The 25916-nt window shown below is 28.6% G+C and overlaps 4 protein-coding genes and 1 long non-coding RNA gene across 7 annotated transcripts; 3 read left to right on the forward strand and 2 right to left on the reverse strand.

Moving 5' to 3' along the window:
- The first annotated feature begins 1953 nt into the window (after positions 1–1953).
- On the forward strand, positions 1954–13117 carry LOC113799482 (uncharacterized). 2 transcript variants are annotated; one of them, XM_075820673.1, is made up of 6 exons: positions 1954–2796; positions 7958–9566; positions 9639–11316; positions 11385–11444; positions 11506–11860; positions 11922–13117. In XM_075820673.1, the coding sequence occupies exons 2-6, from the start codon at positions 8028–8030 to the stop codon at positions 12247–12249; spliced, it is 3960 nt and encodes a 1319-aa protein (XP_075676788.1). In that variant the 5' UTR covers positions 1954–2796; positions 7958–8027; the 3' UTR covers positions 12250–13117. The 2 variants fall into 2 exon arrangements, with proteins under 2 accessions (XP_075676788.1, XP_075676789.1); XM_075820674.1 differs by lacking the exon at positions 1954–2796 and adding an exon at positions 7797–7894.
- LOC142645149 (uncharacterized) lies at positions 2780–4200 on the reverse strand. The gene is made up of 3 exons (XR_012846325.1): positions 4047–4200; positions 3847–3962; positions 2780–3784 (listed from the first exon to the last, which is right to left on the reverse strand). It is a non-coding gene; the product is annotated as an uncharacterized LOC142645149 (long non-coding RNA).
- Positions 13086–14408, reverse strand: LOC113799527 (3-oxoacyl-[acyl-carrier-protein] reductase FabG-like). The gene is made up of 3 exons (XM_027350171.2): positions 13770–14408; positions 13599–13711; positions 13086–13541 (listed from the first exon to the last, which is right to left on the reverse strand). The coding sequence occupies exons 1-3, from the start codon at positions 14232–14234 to the stop codon at positions 13322–13324; spliced, it is 798 nt and encodes a 265-aa protein (XP_027205972.2). The 5' UTR covers positions 14235–14408; the 3' UTR covers positions 13086–13321.
- A 197-nt stretch (positions 14409–14605) lies between these two features.
- On the forward strand, positions 14606–20812 carry LOC113799497 (uncharacterized). 2 transcript variants are annotated; one of them, XM_027350132.2, is made up of 8 exons: positions 14606–14760; positions 14827–15214; positions 15575–15995; positions 16202–16817; positions 17462–18695; positions 18748–19631; positions 19690–20013; positions 20072–20812. In XM_027350132.2, the coding sequence occupies exons 3-8, from the start codon at positions 15600–15602 to the stop codon at positions 20689–20691; spliced, it is 4074 nt and encodes a 1357-aa protein (XP_027205933.2). In that variant the 5' UTR covers positions 14606–14760; positions 14827–15214; positions 15575–15599; the 3' UTR covers positions 20692–20812. The 2 variants fall into 2 exon arrangements, with proteins under 2 accessions (XP_027205933.2, XP_075676787.1); XM_075820672.1 differs by having other exon boundaries at positions 14827–14896.
- Positions 20813–21614: 802 nt separating this feature from the next.
- Positions 21615–23222, forward strand: LOC113799526 (uncharacterized). The gene is made up of 2 exons (XM_027350170.2): positions 21615–21746; positions 21814–23222. The coding sequence occupies exon 2, from the start codon at positions 22280–22282 to the stop codon at positions 23090–23092; it is 813 nt and encodes a 270-aa protein (XP_027205971.2). The 5' UTR covers positions 21615–21746; positions 21814–22279; the 3' UTR covers positions 23093–23222.
- Positions 23223–25916: the final 2694 nt, after the last annotated feature.

A 25916-nucleotide genomic window follows, 5' to 3' on the forward strand; every position in this document is an offset into this window, starting at 1 on the left:
TTGAAGAAAATTTGAAGAAATTTTTATTTTTTCTCGTTTCATTGATTTAGCGCCATTGAAAAGAAATAATTTTTTTCTCTTTAAAATTGAACGAGTTGAATTGTGAATTGTTTTGCTTTGTCGTTACCGAAAGAGAGAGAGAAAGAGAAAGCTTTGTCGTTCAATAATTTGATTCGTTTTTTCAATTTATTTAGACAAAACTAGAAAATATTACAGGAAAAAACGAATAGAGAAAATCAAATCGAAATTCATTCATTTAGAGTTTTATTTTTTTTGTAATAACAATCAGATTTTTTTTTGTCAATGTATAGCATCATACTCTAAACATCTTTGCCGTATACAACAACAACTTTGAAATCAAAAGTCAATAAGAATTTTTCTCTTTTTTTCTTCTTATTCTTTTTGATTGAAAATAAAATATTGTCCTGTTTTGATTCGTGTGTTTGTGTGTGTGTGTGTGAGCTGCTTGTGACATTCGTTTTTGACAAAACAAAACAAAAAAAATCATTCAATGAACAAGGAAAAAACATATATTATTTACTTGGGAAAAGATTATTCAATGTCTTTTTTTTTTGTTTTGTTTTGTTTTTGGTTGCAACCAGCGATAGGCGATAAAAAAATTGATTATCATAAGTTATTTTTTTTCGCTTTTTGCTTTACTGAAATCAATTAATTTGGATCAATGAATCTTGTTTGACATCTACATGTGGAATTTCACTGGACACTCATCGATGCTTGATGAAAATATTGAAAAATGGAGAGTTCATTGATACAAAAACAAACAAAACATAACATAGAATAGATTAAAAAGTTATCGTTATTTATTTTTATTTTTCTAATTTAATTGCTAAATTGAAAAAGAATCTGCTGCATTTAAAATTGATTGTCTTTTGTATTTGTTAATAGAAAATAACTCGACATGAATGACCATGACAGGTTTTTTTTTCGGAAATAAAATGTCCTTTTTTATCCATAATCTTTTGGATATATTATATTGAAAAAAAGGAAGAAAAACTTTTATCAATTTATATTTGTTTGTTTATTTATTGCTTCAGGGTTTTTAATAAATAATAAATTCCATTGAAATTGATGTCACACAGAAAAAAACTGTGTAATGAATAAACATAAACTTATCCTTATCATTGCATTCAACAAAACTATTTAAAACAATAAGCTACAATGGATTTTCCCCCACTGAAAAAAAATTGCCACTGACAACAACAACAACAATTCATCATCATTATATCATATTGATTTGATGGACTTTGTTTTGTTTTGATACATAATATTTCACCAAAAAAAAAACTTCAAACTTCAAACAAATAAACAAGAATTGAATTCAGAGGAAAACAAAATATGATGACTATACATAATCAAAAATGGTATTACTATGGATACTGAGGGTTTTAACCAAAATAAAAAATGTTTGATTTTAAATATACAATTTCTATATATTTAAAAAAAAAATGTTACATCAAATTTAATGAGTAAAGAATCAAGAACACAATTGGGGAAAAAAAAGAAAGAAACTTTTATTCTACGTTGGAATAATGATTTTTTTTCACTGTTTTTTATTATTATTATTTGTATTTCAATCTAATATGGGGTGTATTGTATTGTTTGTTTGTATAGAAATAATAAGAACCCAAACGAAAAAAAAATCAAACAAAAACCAATCTGACTATGATGATGATGATGATGATAATAACGATGGTTATGTTACCTATAGTATTGAAGGACTTGCGTTCACTCAATTCAAAGATTCAATTCTTCTTCGTCGTCTATGGAAAAAGTTTTTTGTTTTGTTTTGTTGCACTTCTACAATCCAAAGTTGGGTTTGCGCATAGCAAAGATGAAAACGAATGAAAATTTTATTTTCAACAAAAAAAAAAAATAATAATAATATTCCATCCGCCCCATTTAGAATCATTTTTTTTCTTCTTCTTCTTCTCTCGGTTTTTGCGCAATGTACATCGCAAACCTCAACATGGATAAAATATTTTTCTTCGGATTGTTGCAAAGAAAAAAAAATTATTCCATTCTATTGAATACCATCCATCCAATCAAGATGGTTGGCTTGGTTAAAGCGCGCGAATCATCATCATCATCATTGATTTTCTTTTAAATCTATCCATCTTATTTCTATAGATTTTTTCCTGTTGTTTTTTGCAGAAAAAAAATAAATTTGAAAAATAAATTGTCGGTTATGATTCAATTTATTCGGGTAAATGAAAAATAAAGTGACAACCGAAATTTGAAATCAAAATGTTTGATTTTCCACCTATTTTCTAGCAATATTTCTCTGTGTTAATGTGTTTGGTGTGTGTGTGTTTTATTCGAAAATGTCAAATTCAATTCAATTTTAACCATCATTTTCATTAGGATGTTTGAAATTGAAATTTCAACAAAAAAAAAAACATTATGAATTTCCATCATTCAATTTTGTGTAAAATGACAATGTGAAATGATGATGATGATGAAGAAGAAAAAAAATTTGATAATTTTTCCTGTCCCCCGTTTAAATCATCATTAACACATAACCATTCAGTTTTTTTTTCTTTTATGGTAATGAAATGTGATCGATTCTCAATGTGTTTTTCTCTCTTAACGAAAATGAAAAAAAATCATTTCAAAATGTGATGTTATTTAAATGTGCACTTGTAATAGATGGTGTTTGAATGTGTTCTTCCAATAAAAAAAAGAAAAGAAAATCATCATATGCTCGATTCATTCATTTATGATTCTATATTCATTTTCTTCTTCACAAAAAAATTACACAATCACAATTTCTCATAGGTAAGTTTGATTCAAAGTTTTTTTTTCTACTGAATTCGGATTACCTAGTTATTCAACAACAGCAACAAAACATCCTGAAATTAATTCTAAGGGCAAATTCATTTTTTTGTGTTCATTTCTTTACTTCAGAATTCTCTATGTTTCTTTCTGGCTTTTAAGCTGAATTTCTCGTGAATTTCTGAATGAAAATTTTTATAGAAAATGAAAATTTTGAGGTTTTCGGCAAAATTCAACCAGAAACAAAATTATAATTAAATGATGCATGTGTATTATATAATTGAATGTCAATTACAGACAACCCATGTTTATGATGACTGCATGGATGTCAAGCCATTTTATTTCTCACCATACCGGAGCAAACACAAACGAAATTTTTTTTAGTGAAATTCACAAAACGGATTTTTTTTTTCTTTCTTTCATTCAATTTCATTAATTTTCACTTCTTTACCCATTCACCGATTCATTCACTACCTTGACAACAACAAAAAAACGAACATTTTCGCTATTGAATTATTTTGGCCTGATATTCTGTCAGTATAAAGTTTGAGATAACCTTTTTTTTGTTTCCTATTACCTAATTTCTATCGAAAGGTGTTATTTTTTTCAATTTTGTTTCGATTTGGAATAAATTTGAAACTAAAATGTGAGCCAAAACATTTTTCGCTTTCAATGTAAAATGAATATAAAAATTACATTGTATATTTGAAGTGGGTTAAAATAAAGAAGGAGAAAGAAAAAAACTTTGAATTGAATCGAAGTAAGTGTAAAATCTAAATCGTATTTCTTCTGTTTTTTTGTTTTGTTTTTAAAAAAAGTATATTTTTTCAAGTTGTTGTTTAATTTGTGATTCCTGGTAACCATCATCATTATCATCATCATCATAATCATCATCAGTCATGGAAAATAATAATAAAAAACAAAACAAGCCATAGAACGAAAAACAATCATCAATGTTGAAAGTTTTATTTTTTATTTTTTCGCAAGAATTCTATATAGAAAAAGAAAAAGAAGAATTACGGTTTATGAACGTTAAAATATAAAGAAACATACATAAAACAAGAAAACTATCATAAAATCGTTAAATTATTAGTGGTTGTTTTTTTGCATTTATTATTATTCGCTAGATTCTTCGTCAGCCTTGTTCGAATGATGATCTTTCGTTTATCCTGAAAAAAATATATTCATTGATTGTTTATTCAAAAATATGTACGTATTCATATAACGTAAACAAAACAAAGAAAAAAACGTACCTTTTTTTCTGAAATTTTACGCAAAGAAATTAAAAGAATTATAATTGAAAAGTGGAACGAAATGCACCAGGTAATATCATATGATTAAAACAAATGAATAACAAAAGAGAGAGAAAAAAAAACAAATTTTTTTGATTCTAAAAATAAAAATAACCTTTACAACTTTATATTTTTTCACGATATTTGATTGGAATATTAAAGATATTTTTAGCATATTCATTGATGACGTTATTAATCGAACTCGATAATGATCATCGTCATTCATTCGATTACGAACAATGGATGATGATCATATCAAAATCATTGATGATTCTTTTTTTAGGGGGTATCCTTGATCTCCATTTGCTATTAATATCAATTTTGAAGAAGATTTATTGATTTTTGATTATTTTTTTTGTTTTTGATTATTATTCTTTGCTTATCGATAAAATTCTGAATGTTGTTTTTTGGTTTGAAAAGTATCAAATAAACAAATGAGAAAACGAGATAAATTCTGTGGTTACGTTTGTTTGTTTGTTTGATTCATTTATGGCTTTTTTTGTTCGTCATTTATTTGATTACAAAATGATCGTTAATTTTATTTATTTGGTTTTCCTCCTCAAAATTCTTGTTTCACAAAAAAAACGTAGACTAAAGAACCAAAAATATGAATTTTTTTATGATGTTTACCTAAGCGTTTGTATTCTGTTTGTCGTCGTTATTGTTGTTTTTTTCTCTTGTTCACAACCAGAAATGAATTTTACCAACGCAATATTCTTTCAACCTTAGACACAATGATGAACCAATATACAAGCTGTTTCATTTCATTCATTCATTCATTTATCTTCAAAATGTCTGTAAAGAAAAGTTTTTCCATTCGCCAACGGAGAAATGAAAAAAAACTGTTTCTTGTTTAGGTTATTAATCAAAAAAAAAAAAAAAAAACAGAAAAGGCAATGAGAAAAAAATTCATTTCCGTTCAAAAATTTTCGATTCTTATTCCATATAACAATTATCAAACTATTTATGTTACGACAGAACGAGAGAGAAAACAGAATTTCAAAAAAAAAGAATTTCAGTCTTTTTCCTAATAGATTATTAGTGTTCACCTATAGAATATTCTGTAGATTCGTAAAAAAAAACATTGTTTGGATGAAATGGGGAAATTAATTTATGACAAGCAATAAACTCTAAACAGAACAGACTTGTTTTTTGTTTTCAATTCATTGATCCATAACTGGTGTGTGTGAATGTGATACGTGTTTATGTAAATATGTTGATAGGAAACGGAAATTATTACAACAACAACAACAACAACACTAATGAGAAAGAAAAAATATACAATTTTCGTGCGAATATTTTTCATTAATATCTGAAGAAAAAAAACAAAATGAATGATTGCAATGTGTTTATGTTGTTGTTGTTGTTGTTTTTTGAAAAAATGGATTTTAATCATTTTTCTCTTTCCATACAATGTGAATATCATTGTAATGTGTGTGTGTGTGTGAATATCATTCCATAGAATTTTTTTTGATGTTTAATATAAGTGTGTGATCCTGCCGGTAGTTATCTATGTTGACAATTGTTTTTTTTCTGTTGTTCCATAATTATCTTTGTTCCATCTCCTGTTTAGTTACTTCATTTATTTATGAGTTGTTGATGAATTGTTGATGATTTTTAATTTGTTTGTTTAACACCACCACCACCACCATCATCGAAAACACCTTTATTCTGTATTTTATAATAGAAATTCTATTTTATCGGTCTAGTGATTATAGAAGTGTTTTTAAAGTAAAATGAATCATAGTTTTCAAGCAAACAAATGAAACAAAACAAAACAAAACAAAAACGGAAACAAAAAATGAATGAATGAATGAATAAAGTTTCAACCTCAAAACCGAAGAAGAAACAAAAATGAAATAGAATACAGTAACCTTTCCACACCAAACAAATATTGAAAGCGTCAAATATGAATATGAAACAAGTGAAAATAAAACAACAATTGGTGTCAAACTGATGATGATGATATAGTTTTTTTTTGTTATTAATAATTATTTTATAATGACGTCATGTTTATAAAATAATAATAATAATTTTGTTGTTGTTGTTGTTTATGGTTCCAAAAAAAAATTCTACATAGATTCCACATAGAGTTTCATACTAATATTTTTTTTTATTACATTTATGATCATCATTGAAAAAAAAGTAAAAGAAAATAAAAACCTTAGCAACAAATACACAAAAAAAAAGCACAAAACAGTAATTCCAAAATGAAACAGTAAACAAAACAAAACAACAAGGCGATTTAGATTTAGTGAGTGTGTGTCGGTGGTTGAACCAGTGAAAAAAAACCCTCAAACACATTTACTAAGTATTTTTCATTTTCATTTTGGGCCAAAGAATTCTTCGCAAATTATAATGAACAGTTTTTATTCTTCTGGTTGTTTTTCATTTCATTTTTTTTTGAAAAACGGAATAAAGAAATGGATTTTTAACTATATTCAATTTTGTTGTTTTAATATTTCGATTTTTCTGTTTGAACCATATTTCTTTCATCCAAAACACACACACATTTATGATTGTTACTTGTCATTTTGGCGTTCGTTTCCATTATTTATATTTTATTCTTGGAAAATTTTTCTTTTCCAATTCTTGGTTGGTTAAAATGAATTCCGCTTGCCTACACACACAACTACCTACTAATCATTTTTTCTTTTCTTTTTTGATTCATTCGAATTTTTATTTATCATCGTAGGCGTCAATCAACAACAACAACAAGAAATTTCGTGGTGAAAATTCTTGCGAAAGATGATGATGAAAATCGTAATGAAATATGATGATGATGATGGTAAATATTTGAAAAAATATTAACAAAACCAAAGAAGAAAAAAAAACGTACAACAAGAATCGATCGTAACAACAACAACAACAACGAAAATGAATTAAATTGTGCTCAAGACCAAAAAATTATGATGATGATGATGATGATGAGAACCAAAACAACCATAACAACTATGAATTTACTTTATTTCTTTTTTGGTTCGCTTGGCTGGGTTGGTTGGTTGGCTGACTGGTCGATCAACAATATTGTTGTCTTTTTTTTTATTTGTTTCGTTCTTATTCGTGGATTGTCTTTGAAGATTAGAAAGGAAAATTTATGGAATGAAAATTTTCAGAAATACGGTTAGACATATGAATTCATATTATTCAACAATATCCTACTCATAAAACAGATCAATGAAAATAATCGATCTTTTCTTTTTTTTAAACCAAAAACTGGTTTGTTTTTCATCATCATTGTTGGTTGTTGATTTGGGTTATATACACTAAACACACACTTATAGGATATACAATTACCAGTTTATAGAAACAAAAAAAACAAAACAATGAAACCTAATAATAATAAAAAAAATGGAAAAAACTAGAATCTTGTAGATCTTGTCATCACTTTGAGTCTTGAATTTTTTTTTTTTTTTTTTTTGGTACTTTTGATCCATGATGAAAACAATCTAAAAAAGTTTGTTATTTCTTTCTTTGTTTGTTGTTTATTCAAAAAAAATTCTGTCACATTCTGATGATAACGGTGGCGCCATTAGTTTGAACTGTTTGAACATCGATTTTATCATTATCTTCATCTTGGTTGTTCATCTGGGCATGTTTTTTTAGAAAAAAAAAACAAAAAGAAAGTGAGAATTTTCAATGTATGTTAAAATAGTGGAAAACAGAATTTCTATTTTCACAGTCAATTATTTTTACTTTATCGTTCATTAGCTATTTACTAATTAATCGATAGATATAAGTTATTCTGGTTGTTCAAATTTTCAATTTTTTTTCTCTCTCATCAAACAACTATTTTGAAAAACAACTAAGTTAATTATTCTTTCATTTAAATTAATAATGGTGTTATTTATAATGTTTTATTTTTTCAATAGAAAATATCCAAAAAAAAAATCCTGGAACAACAACAATATTTATTGATTTGTTAAAACAAATCGAAATGAAATGGGCAATCGATGTTGTTGTTGTTGCAACAATTCAAATGATTATTATCAACAACAACAACAACAACATTATCATCAAAATCGATTCATTCAATTATTAAATCATTGTCAATTTTTTAGTTGTTTTTATTCAATTTTTTCGGCTGTTCGTCGAAGAAAAAAACAGACGACAACAACAACAACGACCAGTCCAACAATCAGTCCGGTCAATGAAGAATTAGAATTAAATCAACATCAACAACAACTAACCTGTTCAACTGTTGGTAATTCATTAGCAAAAAGTAAAAAATTTTCACCTTCATCTTCATTGTCATCATATAACGAACAAGTTAACAGAATTGAAAACGAATGTCAAAATCGACCAACAAACTTGTTACCTTGGCGACAAGAATCGCAAAACCATTGTCACCATTATCAACAGGAATCGATATCAACACCGTCAACAAACCAACACGATCGAAAAAAATCTTTAGTCGAAAACAGTAGCTGTGGCGGCGACAGTGGTGATTATAGCACAAAAAAGTCTTTATTTTTGCCAACGACTACGTCGACAACAGGCACGAACACGAAATTAAAGAATCAACGTCGAATCCATTATCGATTAATCGAACATCAAGCATCAACACAATCATCACCATCACATACATCATCATATAGTAATAATAATCATCATTGTCCATCACATCATTTTAATCATCGTTTTTCTCATCATCCAGATAGTAATAATTCAATTATACAATCACCAACTTTGGCATCATATAATTTACGATCTAAATTAAGATTAGATCTTCAACGATATTTAGATGAAATGATTCAACGACAACGATCTGCATCACATTGTCCACACGCAGTAGCCATCGGTTCAAATAGTAATTCTAAAAGTGGTACATCCATGAACAAGTGTTGTTGTTGTCAAAAAGCCCGAAACATATCGGCCAATAATAATTCCGGATCACCAAAAAATAGTGGAAACATCGTTGTCGATCCATTAATGTGTAAAATGGTTCAACAACATGGACTATCACCATCGCCTTCATCGTCCAATATTAATGGCCAACAGAAACGAGCTTCATCATTACGTGTATTGAATCGACGATTCAATTTTTTCGACACAAGCAGCACAAATTATAAAACGGATGGTACATCCAGCCGAAACGGTAGCCGTCGTGGTAGCCGTAAACAAAAACGACAGCAAATCAAAATGATGGATTTAAGTGATGAATGTTTTTTGGCAATATTTGATTTTTTAACATTACAAGAAAAACTATATTATGAACGTGTTTGCCATCGATGGCAACGTTTGATAAGAGTTTCATTACAAGCATCTGCATCATTAAAAATCGGTGAACATTCAGTTAAGTGCAATTGTCAATGTGCTCATTTTCCAAGCTGGGATCTTCCTCCTTCCAAACGTTTTCCAAGAGATCAAATCGGTTATATTATTTATCCAAAAACAACTATTCGTTATTTGCTCACATTATGTAGTCAACTGAGATGTATCAATTTTTCTCATTGTTATTTGGATGATGAAACTTTACAGGTATGTTTGACTATAAAACTATGTATTCTGTTTTTGAATTTTTAATGACTTTTTTTACGTTACTAAATCTAGATTATAATGAATCATAGTGATAAGATTGAATGTCTTCATTTAAATGACATTCGCCTTGAAGAAGATGGTGATGAACTTCCAAATGGATTTCTTGATAAGAATAAAAATCTAATCGAAGCTGTGAATAATGGACATCATGGTGATCAAGAGACAATCAGTTCGGCTGTAGGTGCATTTGCATCCGAACAGCTAGCCGTTTTTGGTGGCCTAATGCGTAAACTTTCCACACGTCATTCATTGAAAAAGAAGCATCATCGTAAAGAGACCAGCAGTGATATAGCTGGAAAACGATATTCAAACGCATCAGTTTTGTCGAAAAAGTCAACTGCATCTAGTGTATCGAATTTGGTGCAACATCGTTCCAGTACGGGAGTCAGTAGCCCTTCCAGTACAAATCATTCGACCGTAGCATCTCGATGTAAAACTCCTGTTAATCAAACAAAATCATCACCAATATCATCATCAGGAACAAACAATTCAGGTCGTACAACTGCAGCCACTGGTAGACGCACGAATGAAATGTCACCATTGATTCAATCTACGATGAACCGTACAACACCGAATTTAAATATTTCGATGACAACAAACACTGCATCAACGGCTATACCAATGAATTCAGTTGCAGCGGCCATTCACGAGAAAACTACTGCCGTATACTTTCCTCACGATGATATGCGTGTCTCATTAGAAAACATAATACGTAAAACTCAGATGAATAACAACAACAACAAACAACAGAATAATAAAACTCCATCACCGCAAAATGGATCACAATCACCAACAATAACTTTTCATCCTGCTCAATCACAATCATTATCTTCTCAACAACAACAGCAAAAACTTCAATCAAAACCATCAACAACATCAATAACATCAGCTACTCAACGTCGTCGAGAATGGTCTAAACATCGTTCATCACAAAACAATCAAATTCGTGTTAACAATTCAGTAATGCGTTCTGAAGATCAACTCATGTCAATCAACGTTATAAATGATACTATCAATAGTAATGATAGTTTATTTACGTTAAACGATGAATCTAGTGTTGCTACCAATAGCTATCCAAAAACCAATGGTAATCGTCAACAAATTCATTTATCACCAAATTTAGCACCAAACATTTCAAGTATACAAACAGATTCAGATGGAACTAGTCCTCGTTTTAATACTACAATAACAACAACAACAACGACAAGTCAAAGTGGTGGAAGTAGTAGTGGTGGAAGTGGTGCTAGTATGATGACCGGAAATCAGATTGCCGATTTGAATAGTAGCGAAATCAATTCGAATAGTCATCGAAGTAGTATGAATCTTGTAACAAATGTTCAAACACAGGGTCATTCCAATCAAATGGTATTCGATTCATTGGTCAGCCAAATGGATAATAATAAAAGAGATCATGTTCAAGCATACGTTGAAGAGGAACAGATTCGTCATGAAATTCGACAAAGTCATCTACTTCAATGGAAAGCTTTTGCTAAAAAACTTGGATCACAAATTCGTTGTCTTTCATTGGGAAGTTTATCATCAGTAGATTCAATTGTTATTGATATTTTACTCAAATATTCTACTATTCTTGAAGAATTAAGAATCAACAATGAAATCGATATTCTTTCCTATTTATCTGTCATCAAACATACGATTAAAAAAATTTATATCAATTGTGAACATGGAATTGGTAAGTGATTATCCAGTAATAAGTCTGAGGATTATTTTTTATCATTTGATCATCAATTTTTTTTAAAGGTCTTGAATGTGTAACGTTGTTGGCATATCGAAACTATGCTGAAAAAGTTATATCTTTGGGTAATCATTTTTATCATTACAAATTTTATCAATTTATTTTATTGATTTTTTCCTTTTATAGGTCGAGTTGATGTACCACCTGATCTTATGGATTCGGTCATATCGACTATTGGTTCAAATTTTTGCAATTTACAATCATTATATCTACGAATTCATAATTTTGATATTGATGTTGCTACACCGGCTAGTTTATTATTTAATAATCTAAACGAATTGAATTTACAATTCGTTTCGGGTAATGTTGATCAACCATTTCGAAAATTTATTCAATTAGGATGGTCATCTGTACGTAGTTTAACTATACAATATGCTTCGATTACTGAAGAATCGGTTCGTGCAATTCATGAACATATGCCACAATTAAGAAAATTAGTATTATATGCTATCGAATTTCGTTGTGATCATTTGGCAAGAAGGTAAGTTTTTTTCTGAAAAAAATTGAATCGAATCAACCTTTAATCAATTTATTTCATACAGATATGGACATAGAATTTGTACAAATTGTTCGCATAGTGTATGGAAATCGATTGCAACATTACCTCATTTACAACATCTTAAACTTCATCGTGTTATAATTGATGAAGAAATTTGTAAAGCATTATCACGAATGCATCGTTTACAAAATCTTGAACTACAATATTGTTCAAATGTTAATGATAATGTGATTAATGTTTGTAGTGAATTAGCTAGACGATCACCTCGACGACGATTTATATTAGCCGTAATTTCAAGAGGATTTCTTACATTAAAACCACCAGCAGATTGTAATAATTTGTTCATCGATGTAAAAGTTGCTTGTAAATAGTAGGAAAGTCAACCAAAAAAATCGATAATCATCCAACTTAACGAACGAACGAACGAACATACTTTTCATTACAACCATCATTTCTATTCAATCAATGAACCGATGACAATCATTTTTATTTATAAAAAAAAGATGGCAATAAATAACTTTTAAATAATATCGACAAACATTTTAATATATAGATTTTTTTTCCGGTTTTGCTGTTTGGCTTCCCACTCACACACACACACAAACACATATATTTTGATAATTGGAACACTTGTTTTGTTTCCCGTTCTATTATTGCACATTAATTATTTAAGCCTTTTTTATCCATAATCAAAAAAAAAAAAAAAAAACAGAATCGATTGTAAATCGATCGATTGATTGACAATATATTTTTTTTCTTCTTATTCTTCTTCTCATTTAGTGAACTAATCGATCAATATTATTGATCTTTTTTTTTAAAAAAAAAGTAAGAAAGAAAACAATTTTTTTACGGTGATTATTATAAAACAGTGGTGATCAATATTGTTTTTCTTCTTTTCACATTTTCCTCTTTATATAGTTTGTTTTTTAATGTATAAATCTATATCCACTCACACCATCATCATCATACACTTGGTCATTTTTTTTTCTTCCTCTTCTAAATTTATCAAAAATAACAAAAACAAAATAATTATCTCGCCTCTTATTTATTCGCAAAGAATTTGATCTATATTACACCCACACACACATTCACACAAATAGCATCTGGATTTTGTCAATTTGTTGTTGTTGTTGTTGTTTTTTTCCTCTTATTTATTTATCATTGTTTATCGATTATCAATCGCAATAACAATCAAACAAACAAAAAAAGAATAAAGAATAAAACAATTATTTTTAGTGAGATTTTGTTGACATTGATTTTTTTGTTGTTGTTTTCCATTGAATAGAAATTTTCAATGTTTTTTTTGTGTTGATATTGATTGTGGAGAGAAAAATCGATATGGAATCAAATTGTGATTAAAATAATTCGGGTGTCAAAAACAATTGACAATGAACAGTAGTTATTTAGCGATGAATAAAAAATTTTCATATTGATTGATATTAATCAAATAAATCTTGGGATTGAAGAGCCACCATCGATAACGATATTTGTTCCAGTTATATATGATGAATTTGTTGAAACTAAATAGATAACAAGATTGGCTAATTCTTCTGGTTCACCATAACGTCCTAATGGAGATATTTGTTCATATGATTTCAATTCTTTTTCATATTCATTTTGATCACTATAATTTCGATAGATGGCAGTCTTAAACGGTCCTGGACTAATAATGAAAAAATAAAAAAAAATTGAAAGACAATTTTTCACATTTAATATTTACTTGATAGTATTAATTCGAATTCCACGACGGCCATAACTTAATGCCATACCATGAACCATATGATCCAATGCAGCTTTAGACATTTCATAAATTATTGTCTTTTCATTATTAAACTAATTAAAATGAATAAATTCATTGAGAATAACAGCATAACAAGAACCAAAAACTTACAGAGGAAAAGGATCCAATCGATGATATGATTACAATGACACCTTTTGATTTTTCCAAATACGGTATGGCCAATGAAGTTAAATACAATGTTGATCGAACATTCAATCCAAATGTAAAATCATAACTTTTTAAAACTTCATTCGGATTACTAAAATCAGCTTGATAATGACCACCGGCATTATTGATAAGGAAATCAATTTGGCCAAATGATTCGACTGTTGTTTGGACAATTTTTTCAATGACTTGATCATCCATAAGATCTCCGATACATATGTTTGGAGTATATTTTTTTGGTGATAATTCATGACATTTAGCGGCCACACGATTAACATTCTCTTCGGAACGACCATGTACAGTGACACGGCAACCATATTTAGCTAACATACAAACAATAGCTTCGCCTAGACCAGATGATGATCCAGTAACGATAGCTACTTTACCATCAAAATCATATGTTTGTGACATCTATATGTATGATGAATAAAAAACCAGAAAAATGTGTTCGTATATGATGCATTCATTGAAATGTGTTAGAACGTGTGAGTATACTCGCTTATCAAAAATCAAAATAAAAAAAAAAAAAAATTATCATTGATTTTTTATCTGAACAAGGATATCATTGATTGTTATCCTTATTAATGTTTTATAAATTTTTGATTTTCATCAAAACAATACCAACAAAACAAAAAATCATGATCTGATAAGGTAATTTTTTTTTGTTTCATAAAACCAATATCGTTCGATAAGGAGGAGTTATATTAACACAATATATGTGACTACTATCTTTGTTAAAATAGTCCTATTGTTAGTACATAGGGAAAAATGAATGCAACAAACATACATTGTTCTAACATTCGATCACAATTTACGTTTACTTTTAACTTCCTTTTATCGTTGTTGTTTTCTTCAGATTGCAGCCAAATTTCATCATCAGTTTTTTCCGGAAAAAAAATGTTTTTAAAAATGGTGAATAAAGCAAGAGACAAGAGAAGTATATATGAATATTGTCATTTTGTTTCATTCATTTATTTTGTTTTGTTTACATTTTTTCTTTCAGAATGATTCTCGTTTGAATGAACTGAAAGAAATCAACATCCTTTTTGTTATAATGTTAATTTGTGTTTGGGGTAACGAGTGCGATTTTTTTTGTCGTTAAATTTTTTTTCCACAATCATGATCGTCGTCATTACATTTGTAATCTGTTGAATGACGCCAACCTGTTGTGGTTGTTGTTGTTGCTGCTATATTTGATTATCGTCATCGTAAATTTAACCATGTTTTTTCCCTCATTGCATAATGATTGGGGAAAATGAATTTTTTTTGACAAAATGATTTAAATATATAACCAGATAGATTTATGAAAATTTCGATGTAATCATCAAGAATTTTGTTTGTTTGTTTTTGTTTTCGGAAAGATTTTTCCCATTCAAATAGCTTGTTATCAGGTGAGGAAAAAAAAAGATTCTATATTTAACTTCAAATTCTTCAGAAAGAATAACTTTTGATGAATGAGAAAAAAATAAACATTTTTTTCCAATGATGATGATGATGAGAATTTTTTTTTACATTGACTGATTCTTTCGAATGTATATAATTCAATTTGAAAACATCATCGAAACAGTAAACATATAGTGAAAATTAATTTTTATTTCAACTACATTTATATTTAAAATAATTTTTCCTTGTCAATCAAAATGATCAATCTGTATAGTTTGTTCTGTTCTCATCAATTTTTTTTTTTTTGAATTTACTGATTGATCATGATCAAAATGTTTGTGTGTTCATTTACTAAATAACATTTAAAGCAATAAGTTTTTCCGGCGAATCACTATGGAAAATCAACATCATCATCGACACCAACAACATTCATCATCATATGAATATGATTATCCAATACTAGATCATGGTAATAATTATCAACTTATAGATCATAATAAACGAATTGGAACATTTGTTCAGTCGAAAAAAATGGCCATCAACACTATTGACGATGATGATGATGATGATAGACAACAACACCAACAAAAACCACCATACGATTTAAACAAGCAACAGGATGACGGTGTAAAATTAAAACAACAATTGTATGAACATACTAATGATGGCAGCAAATTTGATGTGACCAATCAAATGCACGTAACATCAAATCATCTTCAAACGCCTATTGATGATAATGATCAAAATATCAAGACTGTACATAAACTAGTTCAACAAAAAGTGCATCAGGTAGGATTATTATTATTATTTTTTTGTTAAACTGTCAAATTCAATTTACAATTTGTATCATCACTGTCATCATCATCGTCACCGGAAAGATGATTGAAAGTAATGAAAGATTTATCATTTATCGTATTATTATAACTACGTCAACACCCAGTTTTTTTTGTTGAATTTCAAAAAAATTAACATCATCATTTTTTTTCTCGTAATAGAAAATTTCTGATAAACTCGATCAAGTTCAACATACAGAAAGGAAAACGAATGATCACTTTGGTTCTCGACAAATATTAATCGATGACAGCGATCATCATTCTACTAATTACATCAACAATAATTTAAAAATTGTCAATCAAAAACGTAAACGATTTTCACGTGATCGAACTGTATCCGATGATGCTACATTGCTTGTAACTCAACCAACTTCAACTGAACCTGTCTTTGATTCTTCAAACATCATCAATAATTCTTTCGATTGTGATTCGAATGAAAAAATAATCAGAACAATTGAATGTCATTCTTCATCAACAACTTTGAATGATTCAAATTTACCGAAAAATTATCATGTATCGTTGCCTAGTTTGAATACATCGACTTTAACCAAGTCAGTCGCATTCGATCCGATCACCACAATTAAAGTCGATGATGATAATGTTATTTATAATTTAACATCACGTTTTCAATTGCAATCAATTTTCCTGCGAAATCATTCACATCGATCATCCAACAACTATCAAACAGCTAAATCTACAAAACAACCATTATCAATTTTAAAATCATCTAAATCTACGTCAATATATTTTGACGGTCATCGGAAAACTTTTCCAAAAAGTAAACTCGCTCATTACGAAGAACATTTCCTGCTTTAATTTAAATTTAAATTTAAATTGACATTGAACATGGCTCACATGTTATTTTGACATTCATTGTCGATCTAGTTTTTTTTTTAAATTTTTATTTTTCCATTTCATTTCACATAGGCAACATTCAAAACAAAAGAAAAAAAAATCAGGTTGCATTGAACTTGTTGAATATTATTCAGTATATCTTATATATATAGAATTAAACTTATTTATCTACTTTTTGTTTAAGATGGCAACGAAAAAAAAATCATAGCTATCCCTCGTGCCAGGTTAGAAATGTGGCAATGAAATTGAAAAACATTGTGAGAAACATTATTGCCAAAAAAGAAAAATCAACAACAACATTCTTCAATCTGTTGCTTTGTATACAATGTAATGTAAATTTTCTGTTCGAAGCAACTCCGGAAGAATCAGAAAATAAATTCTATCTGATTTTTTTTAAGTTAACTATTGAATGAATATAAAAATTTTTAGAAACAAAAATTTTTTTCAATAATTTTGATATTATCGCCATCTAGATTTCAATGGAAAAATAACACAGATTTTTATAAATTTTTATTTTTATATTCATTAATCCGTAATTTTCATTATTTTTTTTTCAATAACTGATAGATTTACATGAACAACGATTACATCAACAAAAACAACATTGTGAAATTATGGTTGATCATCATAATCATCATCATCATCAAAACAATCAATTCCAATCAACTAGTCAATGTTATAATAATAAAGGATCTAATTCAATTGTTTTTGTTGATTTGAATGAAAATAATGAAGATAGTAATTTTTATCATAATCAACCCATTCAGACTATTAACGAAAATTCAGAAAAATCAAATATTACAAAATGTTTAATTAAACAAAATGAATCAAACGAAATCAACGAAGACTGTAATAATGACAATAATAATAGTTTTGATACCGACCATGACGATGATAATTGTAATATTGAATGTACTTGTCAAAACGAAACAATCGATTCAACCTATGATATTAAAACCGAAAATGGCCAAAAATCTGTACAGATTACGACTCCAACAGAATCGGAACAAATTCTTTTTGATCCAAAACGTTCAGCTGCCGATTTGTTTGTCGATAATCAAACTAACTTAAATGACTCAATTGATCAACAAATTTCGTTAGGCCTATCGAAAGATTCAACTCTACGTTTGCGATCATTAGATGATATCAGTGACTGTGATAATTGTACATTTTCTTCTATCGATAGCCATATTAATGATGATGTTGACGATGGTTACCACAGCAACAATATACGAAGTTATGTATCCAACAGCCAATCCTCAAAATCGACAACAACAACATCATCATATTGTGATTGTTCATCAAATGAAATTCAGCCCATAACGTATCGAGTTTGTTTAAATTGCCATAAGCCATTGAGTTATTTTAATGATGATAGTATAGCGGACAAAGAATGCTCTAATTTGTTACATGGTACATCATCAATACCTTTGATCAGTATTGATAATCATTTGTCAACTGATAGAAGAGTATATCAATTAGCAAGCCAACGACCAACCAATAATGTTGCCTATAGGCCGATCATCAATGAAAACACTATAGATGCTATTACATTAGATTTGATAGGACCATCATCTGACGAATCGTTGTTCCAAGATTCATCAACATTTCTCATGATGACAAACGACGAAGATGATGATATGGATCGGCCACAATTCTGTCACAAATGTAACATTTGGTATGGTAGCTTAGATCCAAGCTATCCGATAACATGCCATTGTCCTGAAATGATCAAATCAAATGCCATGAACATGAATGATAGTGGATCGATATACTCCGTACATATGCGTAAAGATTTCAGGTAAAAAACAATTTTTCAATCTATTCGATATCTAATCATTTTTCCGAATCAGATATTATTTTCAACATCCATATTCTCGCTTATTTGTTGCCTATTTTGTCATCTTTTGCAATTTTCTTATCTTTGCTGAGGATCCATTGAGTCATTCATTAATGGAATGTTCCATACCCGTGTTAGGAAATGTAATATCATTATTGTTTACCAAATATCCACCCGAATTCGAGTGGCGATTCATCAAAGCATCTATGTCCATTTCAGCTATTATACTTGGTTTATTTATCGGTAAATTCTTCCTACATCATATAGTTTTGCGGCGAATACTTCGACTAAAGATGTTTCGTGAAGAAAGTGGAACATGGATGATAATGTTAATTTCATCTGTGTTATCATGTTATTTTGCTTCACAAATATACAATGCATTGTTATTGATGTTTCATCCGGCTTTTCATAGTTATTTGATAACATCGAAAATGGGTATCACATATGCATTGTTCATGAAAATAGCTGCATGTGGAACATGGTGTGGTGATTTTTTCACTGCCTGGATGATCACCGATATGATGTTACAAGATAACCTATATCCTAAATGGGCTATTGGTCTTCGGGAATTTTGGTATAAACATGCTAACATTCGTATTCTGGTATTCTGGTCAGGATCGCTAGTCATTGCAGCTTCAGTCATAACAATCATTTTGACTGAAGTTATCTGTTGGGATTGTATAACTTATGGCCTATTCTCAACAACAGAATTTTCTCGTGCATTTCTCGCTTCGGCTATTTTAGTCATGGATCTGCTTATTGTTATGCAAGATTGGGATTTTCCTCATTTTGTCTGTGATCTCAATATAAAACTACCCGGTCTTCTACAGCCTTCATATACATTAAATTTTTTTCGTAAATCACTCAAATTTCCACCCGTTGAAATTAAAATCACTGGTATGAAATTATTTTTGACAATGGTGATTCTTTTTCATATAATTTTTTTTCCAATCAGGCAAATGGTTCAACTATGGAATCATCGTATTTGTAATGATGTTAGACTTGAACATGTGGAAAAATCAAGTTATTTATTATCCATCCAATTACGGTCAATATGTAGAAACTATTACAAATCGTGTATGTAGCATTACTGATCAAAAATCAATCGATATTTTACATCGAGGAGATGGTCTAATTGATTGGTCTTATGAAAATCGCAGTCGAATGATCGATCCACAAACAAATCGTACTTATATTCAAGAAGACCTAATAATATATGCACGTTATTTTGGATATCCATGGGTCTATAAAATGGCCAGCTTGATCCCAATTCTAGCCGGTAAGTAAATTTCTTTTATTCTGATTTAATTTTTTTTACCATATTTCTTCTGAAATAGGATTTGCATTTTTCTTATTTCTCGTTTATTTTTACGGTCGTTTTCCACCAAAAACTGATGCATCATTGGGTGGTAGATTGCCCAAACGAAGATCTTATCGCTCAAGTTGGCGTCGTGAACGTCGTGATAATCGTCTTAGAATCAATCATCGCAAACGGCATATTTCTTGGCCAGGCCTCAATACAGTATTTGAAAAGTATCAAAATCGTTATGATTTATCATTACCAAACAAAATGCCGAATGATGTCGACATTGATGCGAAAATATCATCAGCTAATTATCAAGATAAATTATTCGAACAAAATGAGCATAACCACATAATCACCGATACAAAAATCGACAATATTTCGAATTCGAATGCTCAAAAAACATCATTAAATTCAGATAATAATTGTAATTCAAAATCAAATCTACCACTGAATCCATTAATTAACATATTGACTCCTATATCATCTCGTTTCATATTATCATTACCATCGAATCCATTGAAAATTTGTGCATTTATAATGCCCATAACTACTAACGGAAAAGTCAATAATAAAGTAGATGAAGACATTGATCTGAATCCGGTCAATACTGTTGAAAATACGCACCAATCATCTCAGCCAACAACTATTTAATTTACCACAACAACCTTTCCCATTTTAAAGTTTTTAACATTTTTTAAAAAATAATTTTTTCCTGTTATAAATCTTATAATCATTGTTTTTAAATCAATAAATTGTGATATTTTCCAACCGATTATTTTTGTAATTAATAATGTGGTAGCACGTGTTAATATTATCGGTTAACTTCAAGCTTAACGTTATGTTATGTGAAATTTGATTTTTTTTTCGAAAAAGTAACATTTTCTATCATTTATGTCTACCATATCGGGTATATAGTTGTTTTCAACAATAAAAACAATAAAAATTTAATTTATCATAATTACAGATTTGATCAATAGCTCATTCATGATAGTTTCTCTTTTTTTTCAATTTTATAACTCTTCACTCTTGACATACATTGTAGGGAATTGTAATTGAATAATTTTCATTACGAACAATAAATTGTGAAACAACAAAAAAGACTAATATGTAACTTAGAAAAGTCAATCAGTCAGCATTTTTAGTTTCATTTCTCATCCCGTTCATTTACTATATATGCTTCAAGCAATTTGTCAATAGTTTTTTTTTGTGTGATCATTTTTAGCCTAAATTTTATCGATATACAACTAATTTGTTATTGGTGTTATTGTTCATTTAATATGATCAGATTCAATTCAAACATAAACATAATATATATGTTTACCCGATCAATGTTTATAAGCCTTAAGCATCTTACATAATCCAGTTATGAAGATCCATTATTATTATTATTATTTTCAATGTCAATAATAAATGTATCAAAATTATGTTTATTTGTATTATTATTGTGATTTGAACTTTTTTTTTGATCGAAAATTAGATCATCTTAATCTTGAAAAACAAAATTGGTCAATCATCAGATATTTCATTCGATTTATTACCATTCATTCTACATACAGAAAGAGTTTTTTTTTCTTCAAACCAACCAAACATATAAAATGATTTGATGAAACAATTCATTCAAGTTTTTTTGTTTTGTTTTTGTTTCATTCAATATTCACTTTTATTATGTGCATGCATGGATGAATTCAAGAATAAAATATATGAAGGTAATATGTATGTCTATTTTCTCTCATAATAGTATTTATAGAATGAATGTATTCATGAATGTTTCAGGTGTTTAAAAGTGATTATGTGGTGATGAAATCATCATCATTGTATCATCATCATCATCATCAGTGTGTATCCTCCGACAAATTTCAGCCAACAATTTACTCAACAACAAACGTGTTTTGTGTTGTGTATGTCGCCATTATGGCAAATAGTATTATCATCCATAATACAACATGATGAATCTTTTTTTTTGTTTGTTTGTTGGAAAGTTATAACAGAAAACTAAGAAACAAATATTGAGAAAATAAGCAATGTTACTTTAAAATACGTGAATATATCTTTCGACCAACTTAATTCAATAGCAGCCAATTGTGGTTGCTGTATATCAACACTGCTTGTTTCAACTACAATCCGATTAGAATCAATCGAAACGGAATCTTCCAATCAACTAAATATCAGTTTTGTTTTATTTTGCAAAAAAAAGTTACTCTTGAAATTGGTTAATAATCGTTAATAACAACAATTCAAGATGCTACTTGACCATCATAATTTAAATAATTATCGTTTTATATTTACGATATTTGTGATTGTTTTTCAATCATTATTTTGTTCATGGACAATGGCACAAGCATCATCATCATTTTATCGTACTGATAATGATAATTATGTCATCAAACCATTAAGAATTGTTCATACAAGAATGGTGCCCAAATCCTACATCAAAACAAAACGTTTTATAAATACAGAACCTGAAAACAATCTAATCGATTCGGATAATCAAATTGATTCAAATAGAAAATCACAAATTTCAAAGAATCAATTAGCTCCACCTTTAGACATTAGAAATCTAATGAATCGTTTTCAATTGACTTCTATGAAATGGCTATTATCGATGCCTAATAATGGTCAGCAACAAATCGACCCGAATGTTCTTCGCCAACGTATCATGTCAACAAGATGGTCACGTGTTAAAAATGGTCAACCATTCGTATTATTGAACAATCAATTGGTTCCAGTTGATTTGGTTACAAATTCAGTGATCAATAGTAATCTGAATGGAGTGGCACCAAAACAAATGCTTGATTTAAAATTGATTGCTATGATAAACAATGGCCAAAATAAAAAGAAAATGATTCATAAACTTTATGGTGATGAAAACAAACGACGAGATGACTACATTTATCATCCATATTATTCTAATATCGAACATAATCTTTTGGATCATGATTTCCATTCAACGAATTCAGTAAAAAATTTCGCACCAAATTTTAAACGATTTCCAAACGATTCACAACGATTTCGACTTTCAACATTAGGTCGAATCGGTTATGATCAACAATAACAACAACAAAAATTAATAATCATCAAACCTGACTCTTTTCTAATTTTAAATTATTTTTTCTGGCTCAAATGATTACAATCCTATATGATTTTTTTTCTTCTTGATTTTAATAAAAAATTTTTTTCCATCATTCAATAGAATTTCAATATGAAATTGATTGATTCAATTCGATGACCTTCCAAATGATTTCATGAATTCTATAGCGTGGTTAGCATCCAAACTGATCAATTATTAATGGCTGCCATTTATATTATCATCACAAATTTCTTCTTCATTTAACATATTGATACTTTTCATTATTATCATTGTTGTTGTTATTTTGTTTGATTCATAGAATGATATGACGATGATGAAAAAGGACAAATGAAAAAACATTGGATTCCACAATTGACAATTGAACCGGTTTTGAGCATATTGTTCATAGATGATATTGTTGTCAATTTTTCATAAATTGTCGTGACATTTGGCCGTTTATACATTAATAGCATTTTACGATGATGATGATGATGATTGCTATCAATTCAACATTTATTTTCTTGTTTGTCTTGTTTTCATTTTTTCTCATCATTGTTTCCGAATAAAGTTTTTTTTGTTTATAAATTTTTCCTACGTATTTCGTACAATAACCTTGAAATCAAAACTTAAAACACACTTTTAGTTATCATTTTTTTTACCCTGCAAAAAATCAATTAATGAATTCAATAATTGTAAATGCTACTGAATGCATCATCATTTTGTTAACAAAAATTTGATTAAAATGCATCATCATTTTGATCAATTCAATCATCAAACGTCTGATCATAACAATTTCTCATTTGCATTTTTTTACAATGTGAGAGAAATAGGTAATAAAATTATATACATTGATTTGGAAAAAAAACAAACATCATCGATTATGAATGTATTTGGGGAAAAAAAAGAATCAGTGTCATCAAACGAAAACAATATTTTTTTTTTGATAATTATCAGGATATTTGGTATTATTTTCAATTTATTATGAAGGTTTTTTTAAACAAATTTTTTTTCGATTTTGATTTTGATCGATGTTGATGTTTGTTTGCGTTTTTATTATACATTGATGATGCTAAATATCGTTTTTTTTTTGATGACATTGTCATTTATATTTTAATGATGATCAATTTTTTTTTCTTTTTTGATTTGTTCGACGGATGTGATGGCCACACTGTTTCAATAAGTTTTTTTAAAATCAATATGGTGGCTTGGGATTATCATGACGCAAACGATAATCGCGTTGTGGTCAACTTTGAAATTGAGAAATAAAAAGTTATTCATACTGAATGATTAAATTGTAAATCATCAACAACAAAAAAAAATTCGGAAAAAAATTTCATTTCTCATTTGAATTATCATCGATAGATGGAAGTATTTTGATCATCAAATTCATAGGATTTTACTATTTTTTTCCCCGATGGCAGCACATTTGATATTTCAAATATGAATTTGAATCGTCGACAAAACAATAAATTAAATTTGAAGGATATTATTGGAAAAACACCATTGTTGTTTTGGTGAATGACTGATTGATTGATGATGATGATCAAATCAATATAATTCTTCCAAAATTATCATTAAAAAATATTATTATTGATCAATAAATCAACAACACAAACGTAATTAAATATTTTGCAAACATTCTTGAACGCACGAACGTCAAACTCGTTTTCATCGTTTTCAAATTAATTTACTTGCTAAATTAATTATCAATTGTGTTCAAGATTAAAAAGATGAAAATATATAAATGAAAAAACAATAAAAAAAACATTTCAAAGAAAAAAAAATTCCAAACGAAAATTCATAATCTGTTATGACTTTTTGTTTATGACAGCAAATTGTTTACACTTGAATTGAATTATTGTCCAATTCCAAAAATAGTTATGACCAACTTGATGATCGATTTCATTTTGACTTGAAATTGAAATGAATGAATTTGTTGTTGTTGGCCAGTTATCGTTCACGCAAACAACCCAAAAAAAAAAAGTTTTTAACGCCTTATCTCTCCACGAAAGAAAAAAAATGATTTATGAGTTACGATTTCATCAACAGCCAAAAAAAAACAGAAAAACAAACGATGAATTCTTTCAATTCAAATATCAAAAGTTATATATACAACTGGATCTTAATCACTGATCCAAAAAAAAAACAAGAAGAAAAGAAAATCTGTCCTAAAAAAATGTTTAATCACGAAAACAAAAGCTGAAAAAAAACTTTAAATAGTGAATGTGTGCTAAAAACAAACAGAAACAACGACAACAATTTGTATTTATCAAAATAAAATCCATCATTGTCGAATGAGATGTGATGATGATGATGATGATCATCATCATCAATGAATGATTTTTTTTCCCAATTCTTTTCTCCTTCATCGACCATGTTAGAATTTTTGTGACCACAATTTTTATCCATATACAATTGGGTTATCTCTTTTAAGCCCTATAGAAGAAGAAGAAAGAAAACACTTGATTTGTTTATATTGTTCGTTTTTATTGCCCAGCAAAAAAGAATTTAACGATGAAATGAATCGAAATAAAAGAAGCGCCGAATAATAAACGACAACGACAAGACAATATGAACAAAGAAAATGACGTTTAAATGTTTGACATAAATTAAGACAAATTGGATCCATTTCTCGTCAGCCAACAACAACGACAAAAAACGTTTTGATCTTTTTTTTTCTTTTGTTAAACAGTGGTGGCAAAATGGTTTTAAAAGATTTTTTTTTCTCCCATTCTTAAACAATGAAAGTCAATGATGATTGTAATGGAAAGGGATGGGCGTTCTCAAGACCTTTTTTTTCTATTTGGTT

Source organism: Dermatophagoides pteronyssinus, unplaced genomic scaffold, assembly GCF_027571235.1.
Source record: "Dermatophagoides pteronyssinus isolate colony J.1.1.1.1 unplaced genomic scaffold, Derpt_VIB-CSIC_2022.12 sq0007, whole genome shotgun sequence".
Taxonomy (NCBI): Eukaryota; Metazoa; Arthropoda; class Arachnida; order Sarcoptiformes; family Pyroglyphidae; genus Dermatophagoides; species Dermatophagoides pteronyssinus.

What these genes read in the sequence shown, in the direction of transcription:
- LOC113799482 (XM_075820673.1), top strand. Translation starts at nt 8,028, where the DNA reads ATGGGCAATCGATGTTGTTGTTGTTGCAACAATTCAAATGATTATTAT. An exon ending in TGAAAAAGTTATATCTTTGG is followed by an intron (nt 11,445 to 11,505) that starts GTAATCATTTTT and finishes TTCCTTTTATAG; the next exon opens with GTCGAGTTGATGTACCACCT. An exon ending in TGTGATCATTTGGCAAGAAG is followed by an intron (nt 11,861 to 11,921) that starts GTAAGTTTTTTT and finishes TATTTCATACAG; the next exon opens with ATATGGACATAGAATTTGTA.
- LOC113799526 (XM_027350170.2), top strand. Translation starts at nt 22,280, where the DNA reads ATGCTACTTGACCATCATAATTTAAATAATTATCGTTTTATATTTACG.
- LOC113799527 (XM_027350171.2), bottom strand. Translation starts at nt 14,234, where the DNA reads ATGTCACAAACATATGATTTTGATGGTAAAGTAGCTATCGTTACTGGA. An exon ending in CGATTGGATCCTTTTCCTCT is followed by an intron (nt 13,712 to 13,769) that starts GTAAGTTTTTGG and finishes CATTTTAATTAG; the next exon opens with TTTAATAATGAAAAGACAAT. An exon ending in ATTCGAATTAATACTATCAA is followed by an intron (nt 13,542 to 13,598) that starts GTAAATATTAAA and finishes TTTCATTATTAG; the next exon opens with TCCAGGACCGTTTAAGACTG.
- LOC113799497 (XM_027350132.2), top strand. Translation starts at nt 15,600, where the DNA reads ATGGAAAATCAACATCATCATCGACACCAACAACATTCATCATCATAT. An exon ending in CGTTGAAATTAAAATCACTG is followed by an intron (nt 19,632 to 19,689) that starts GTATGAAATTAT and finishes TTTTCCAATCAG; the next exon opens with GCAAATGGTTCAACTATGGA. An exon ending in CTTGATCCCAATTCTAGCCG is followed by an intron (nt 20,014 to 20,071) that starts GTAAGTAAATTT and finishes CTTCTGAAATAG; the next exon opens with GATTTGCATTTTTCTTATTT.